General features: G+C 47.6%; 1 protein-coding gene across 1 annotated transcript in view; it reads left to right on the forward strand.

The window, feature by feature from the left end:
• Positions 1-7,219, forward strand: part of LOC139565969 (protein O-mannosyl-transferase TMTC1-like) — a 93,946-nt gene that overhangs the window by 72,320 nt on the left and 14,407 nt on the right. Inside the window, exons 10-11 of the mRNA XM_071386707.1 lie at positions 3,544-3,657; positions 7,003-7,146. Of these exons, the coding sequence (XP_071242808.1) occupies positions 3,544-3,657; positions 7,003-7,146 (258 nt within the window). The remainder of the gene's footprint in view (positions 1-3,543; positions 3,658-7,002; positions 7,147-7,219) is intronic.

Genomic DNA, 7,219 nt, shown 5'->3' on the forward strand with positions numbered 1-7,219 from the left:
TCATCACCAGTAGCACATTAGAGAGGCTCGCTCTTTCCACACACATTTTCTCTTCCTCTCTCCTACTATTTACCCTTCCTCTCTCCTTCCTTCCACACTCTCATTTCCATGTTGTTTTACAAGCCAGATTAATGGGTCTGAATATGAAGCTGTTTATTAGAACATGGCGAGGTCAGATTACATGCTAATCTTGTCGTGGATAATCGTCTCAGAAATATAACACTCTTACAAGAACTTGTAAATTCAATATAGGCTTTTAATATAAAATATCAGAAGCCGTGTCAGTCTGCGGAAAGACCAACTTCCATAAGCACTGACTCTGTTCTTATACACACACATAAAAATGAGTCGTTCACATACGTTAATTAAATTACTTCTCATACGTCATATGTTACCATTGTCTTTCATTTTCAGGCGTCCTGCTTGTTCATGCCCAATAACGCCTGTATCCGCTCTTGATTAGATTACAATGGTGCCAGGACCTTCTCAGTGTCCTAATATAAATATGCATTATGCCTATAGTCCATCTGTTGGTCATTTGGCTGGCCCCCTCTTTTGTGTGTCTCTCTGACTTCGGTATGTCCAGCTATTCTATGCACTTATGGCCTTGCTTTAGTTTCCTGTCCTAGACAATAGACAATGTACTTTACACACACACACACACACACACACACACACACACACACACACACACACACACACACACACACACACACACACACACACACACACACACACACACACACACACACACACACACACACACACACACACACACACACACACACAGGTGTATGCAAGCACACCCCCTGACCCTATCTACAGTATATGTCCTCAGCAGACGTTATCTCTCTCCCCTCCCAGACTCGGCCGCATGCTGTTTATCGATCAGTTTATCTGTCCATTCCTCTTTCTGTCTGCCTCGCTAACAGATAAGGACAGGCTGCTAAGACACCGCATTTCATCCCCCCATCCATCCCTCCCTACCTCCATCCATCCCTCCATACCTCCCTCCCTACCTCCATCCCTCCCTACCTCCATCCATCCATTCCTCCCTCCATCCATCCCCCCTACCTTCATCCCTCCCTACCTCCATCCATGCATCCATGCATCCATCCCTCCCTCCATCCATCCCCCCTACCTCCATCCCTCCCTACCTCCATCCATCCATCCCTCCCTCCATCCATCCCCCCTACCTCCATCCATCCCTCCCTCCCTACATCCATCCACCCCTCCCTCCCCTACCTCCATCCATCCCTCCCTCTCTACCTCCATCCATCCCTCCATCCCTCCCTCTCTACCTCCATCCATCCATCCCTCCCCCTACCTCCATCCATCCCTCCCTCCCCTACCTCCATCCATCCCTCCCTCTCTACCTCCATCCATCCCTCCCTCTCTACCTCCATCCCTCCCTCCATCCATCCCCCCTACCTCCATCCATCCATCCCTCCCCCCTACCTCCATCCATCCATCCCCCCTACCTCCATCCATCCCTCCCCCTACCTCCAACCCTCCCACCCTACCTCCACCTCCATCCACCCATCCATCCCTCCCCCTACCTGCCTCCCTACCTCCATCCATCCCTCCCTCCCTACCTCCATCCATCCCTCCATCCATCCCTCCCTCTCTACCTCCATCCCTCCCTCCATCCATCCCCCCTACCTCCATCCATCCATCCCTCCCCCCTACCTCCATCCATCCATCCCCCCTACCTCCATCCATCCCCCCCTACCCCATACCTCCAACCCTCCCACCCTACCTCCATCCATCCCCCCCTACCTCCATCCATCCATCCCTCCCCCTACCTGCCTCCCTACCTCCATCCATCCATCCCTCCCTCCATCCCTCCCTACCTCCATCCCTTCCTACCTCCATCCCTCCCTCCATCTATCCCTCTCTACCTCCATCCCCCCCTACCTCCATCCATCCATCCCTCCCCCTACCTGCCTCCCTACCTCCATCCATCCCTCCCTCCCTCCATCCCTCCCTACCTCCATCCATCCCTTCCTACCTCCATCCCTCCCTCCATCTATCCCTCTCTACCTCCATCCCTTCCTACCTCCATCCCTCCCTCCATCTATCCCTCTCTACCTCCATCCCTCCCTACCCCCATCCCTCCCTCCATCTATCCCTCTCTACCTCCATCCCTTCCTACCTCCATCCCTCCCTCCATCTATCCCTCTCTACCTCCATCCCTCCCTACCCCCATCCCTCCCTCCATCTATCCCTCTCTACCTCCATCCCTCCCTACCTCCATCCCTCCCTCCATCTATCCCTCTCTACCTCCATCCCTCCCTACCCCCATCCCTCACATAAAAACAAGCGCAATAGTGACAATTTCATGCAGCGCTAAAGGGACGTTTTAAGACCCACCAAAAGCAGGTCTTAACAGTAATGCAGTAGGTTTTGGCATGGAATGTGAGAGCGGAAGTGCAGCCTATCCAGCCATGACATAGTGCCTTTTGCACCGGTGAATATTGTAGTTAGAAACTATTGGTTTCCGTCCAAAACCAAGCATAGCCTACCCTCCACTTAATCAAGGCTGGTTTAGCAGCATCTCATAGGTGTGTCTTTTTATCCTGACCATTTGCCAAACAGCCTATGATTAAAGAGGTTTTAAATGTTCTACTGAGGGTGCTTTGAAATATTTGAGAGGTTTTAGCCCTCATACTTTTTATTATTCATAATTCACATATCTGCATAATTCATTTAACTTGTTCGAGTAGGCTATTCATCTCCATTTTCAAAGAGCGACCCTTGTTCGATTACCAAAGTGTTACTGTACAGTGTTACTGTAGCCTATGCTTTTTATTAAACTGTAGAGTGTTACTGTAGCCTATGCTTTTTATTAAACTGTAGTATCAATCCACAATGGACCAGGACAAATTCAGTGCCCCCAGTCGAATTGCAGTTGATGACAATGTAAAGACCATCAATAACCTATAGAACTTGAGCCAAACGCAGTAAAGGGTGACTGCACTTCCTGATTTGGCCTTTTTTCTCATTAAGAAACGCTAGCGTCCATGACTGAAGCCAAACGAGAGTTGTCTTGGGGGTGTGGTTTGATGTAGGTGTGCTATGTTCGCATATCCTGGCAGGTACTGTTGTTTGTCCCTCCTGAGTCACCGTAGCAACAACATAGCCACTTCCTCAAAATAGTCACTTCCTTAAAATAGTCAGAACTAATCTAAGATAAATGAAGAAATCTGTAACTAATTTAGACGTTGTTGCCGAAGAGGTCTTAGTCGCATAATTTTACATGTAGCTATGGTTTTTGGTGCGTTATTTCTCAAGTAAAAAAGCGTGCATGAAAAACTAGTCAGTGTACTGCATATAGTCTATCGAGTCAGGAAAGTCTGGCGGCGCACTCAGGACTGATTTCTGAGAACAATATCATGTCTACAACGTCAAACTATCGTAAATAAGCACAAGCTACACTACTGTTTATCAGCGCCCAAAATCACTTGCTAGCTAGTGCAAGCACACATTTGTTTCACTACCTCTCCTACTTATTCCTCATCCTCTCTCTCGCTCTCTCTACAGGTCTGGCATCCAGACGCTGCCTCACAACGCCAAGGTTCACTACAACTATGCCAACTTCCTGAAAGACAGAGGGCGCCACCAGGAGGCCATCCACCACTACAAAACTGCTCTCAGGTCAGTTATAGTGTCCATAATGACAGAGCTTTTGCTGTTTACACCACTACAAATCTGCTCTAAAGTCAGTCTCGGTGTCCAATAAAGTAAAACTACAGTAATATGAGGGGGTTTACGTGTTTCATCCTGATCACCATGTCAATGGGACACAGTCCCACCAAACCACAGTCATTCCTCAACCACAATAACACCATCAGCTTTCAACGTTGAGGGATTCGGTCATTCCGCCAAACCCACATGTTTGGAACCTCAGGTGACCTCAGTCACTCCAGGACCTGAAAGATAAAGTTTTCAAGTTTAAATTACAGTTGAGGTAAGAAAGTTTGGCTCCAAACCTCAATCAGCAAGCGGTCATGAAACGGTCAGGTAGGTGTCAACGGAGAACAGCCCTTCGCCCATGCACCAGGACAAACAGAGGACATCCTTCTTCATATGGCATGTCGTCCCTATAATGTCTAGACTGTACCTCCAGGCCTTAAGTAACTAGAATGAATTACTTTAAGTAGGAGACACGTTATTGATTGTCTTAGGTTGATGGTCCGCCCACTCAATTAATTACAAAACACTATTTTATTAAATCAGAGGAACTCTGTTTGCTGCACATAAATGCATAAAGCCGCACACACACTCTCTTGCTTACACACACACACACACACACACACACACACACACACACACACACACACACACACACACACACACACACACACACACACACACACACACACACACACACACACACACACACACACACACTCACAGACACACACACACACAGACACAGACACAGACACAGACACACACACACTAGATTGCATATTCTCAAGCATGTAATGGCCTTGTCTCAGCTCGATGCTTGCACCCCATTCATCTCAGTGAGATACACACACGCAGCACTGTACCTAATGAAAGAGGGGATCCATTTGTTCTGCCTGTCACTGGCCCTGGCTCCTACAGACCTAGAAGGCTATATATTTATCCCCCAGTCCAGCTTTCCCTTTTTCTCGTCCCCCTCTCTTCCCTCCCCCTACCCTCCCCCCTTCTTCTTGAGTCATAACTGATGATCCTTACAGTGCTCTGTCATTTAGTTTATGTGTGGTTGTGTGTGTGTGTGTGAGAGTTGTTTGTCTCAGTCATCAGTATTTGACTGAAGGAAATCATGCTGTGTGTCCTATACTACTGTATCTGTCTCTCTTCCCTCCTCCTCTCTCCCCTCCTCCTCTCGCCTCTCTCTCTCCTCCTCTCTTCCCTCCTCCTCTCTCCCCTCCTCCTCTCTCCCCTCCTCCTCTCGCCTCTCTCCCCCCTCCTCTCTCCTCCTCTCCCCCCTCCTCTCTCCTCTCTCCCAGTGTACCAGGGGCTGGCTAGAGCCAGTTTGACTTATTTGGACAGAAGGGTTTAGGTCCAGTGGGATCATTCTTTTCTCTTTCTGCAGTTTGTTCTTTTTACCTTTCTATTCCCCCTGGCAGAGATGTAGATGCTCACTGAAGGATGCTCCGTGAGCCGGCTTAGCTAGAGAGTGTGTGTGTGTGTGTGTATAGGGATCCATATCTCAGACCTCCATCAGTTCCATTCCCCCGCTTCTATATTCCTCATCCCCCTATCCATCCATCTCTCCATCCTCCGAATACCAAATCATTTCATCCACTCCTTCCCCTTCCCCTTTTCCTATCTCTGTTTCATCCCTCCATGTAGTTAAAGACAGACTAGCAGAAGTGTGCTCCCCCCTCACTCTCTTTTCCTGTTCCCCTCTAATGCCTTCTCCTGCCTGTATCTACATACAGCCACAGGATCCTGCAGGTGTGCTGTTATAATCCTGTCCAGAACCCTTTGCTGCTTTTATCCCACTGCAAACCACATGACTCTCTACACAGAGGCTGCTCTGAAATGATACTCTTTTCTCTATATAGTCCACTACCTTCGACCAGTTCCCATCGGTTTTGTCAAAGGTAGTGTACTGTATAGGGAATAGGCAGAAATACTTTAAGAAATGAGGAGATGGTAAACTCCATTCGATTCTTATTAACGGTCATTGTATACGTTGCTTGTATGTTGTCAATGGGCCGCACTGGGCATTCTGGGTCATTCTGGACAAATGGTCAAGTGGGAGTCAATTTTGCCCTAGCTCAAAAATGTGCATGAATTACGTGAACGAGAAACACAACATTACAAATATTACCAAAATGTGAAATAATGAACTTGTTCTCTTTAATACCATATAGCTTTGATATCGTGACATTACATAGGTAGAAGGGATTGTGTGACGCTTAACTCAGCAACTGCGCGACGCAGCATGACAACGTGAACGCGATTGGTCTACAGTCTGCTGGGCGAGGCATTATACTTTACATTACACATTCATTGGCCAATGACATTACCATCTCCTAATTTCTTCAAGTACTTCTGGAATAGGGTGCTCTTTTTCAGACACTGACAAACTTTAACCCCCAGGCACTTTACTTCCACTTTTCAATTATTTTCGTAGGTCATTTTTCTTGTTTTTCATTTGGGCTAAAAAGTGATAAGAGAGAGAGTCTGTGTTGTTATACCCTGGAGTTGTGGGTTTTGTTGCATTCTTTCGAGGTTGTTTTATTCGTTTGTTTTTCAGGTTTCGTGTTCTGGTCCCTTGCTAAGACATTAGATTCGGGGATGGTGTGTGCGGGGATCAATAGTGTGCTTACGGCAGTGTGCGTGCCACTAAGTCCACACTGCTTCCTTTCTAGGCAGTGTCACACTGAAAGGCGACATAAACTGTGACTCATTAGCCAATGGAAAGGAGACTGAGTTGCCATGGAAATGGACACGGTTGTCGTGGCGTTGTTTCACCTCTTGCCCCCGGGGTTGTGATGGGTGTGTCTCATAGTTATGCCACTAATAATACAAATGGGTTGCAATTACATGCCACCTTTGACTCGATCCTTTCTTAAAGCACTCAATGTCCTATATAAGGTCCGTTTCATGCCTTATTCAGGAGCTCTAGAATGATTGATTTACAGAAGCCATTCTGTGTACGATAACCGTTATCAGGATAACAACCACTTATTCTAATGACGGTATCATGGGGGTCATGTCGTCTTCTTGTAGCGCTATGGGGTCATGTAAGGCTACATGAGAAGGGTCACATGTCCCCAAAAGTGCTAAATTGCTTCCTGTCGTCGTCACTGATTTCAAGGACCAGACGAATCAGGCACCTTTTCAACCATTAGCGGTCATCACAAAATGTGATGAAGGAAGAATGTTTTCTTCAGATTGGAACTTGAAGAGTTTTTTTCCCCCTTCTCCTCTCACTGAACTACTTTCCTGCTCTTCTCCTTTCTTCCTCCCTTCCTCCTCCTCTAACCTCTCCAGGTTGTACCCTCGCCATGCCAGTGCTATGAACAACCTGGGTACTCTGACACGCCACCCAGAGGATGCCGAGCACTACTACAGGACCGCCCTGGACACCAACCCCCAGCACAACAGAGCCCTGTTCAACCTGGGAAACCTGCTCAAGTAGGATATACACACACACCTGCATACATATGCACACACATGCATGGACACATGACATGCGCGCGCACACACA

Source organism: Salvelinus alpinus, chromosome 37 (assembly GCF_045679555.1).
Source record: "Salvelinus alpinus chromosome 37, SLU_Salpinus.1, whole genome shotgun sequence".
Lineage (NCBI taxonomy): Eukaryota > Metazoa > Chordata > Actinopteri > Salmoniformes > Salmonidae > Salvelinus > Salvelinus alpinus.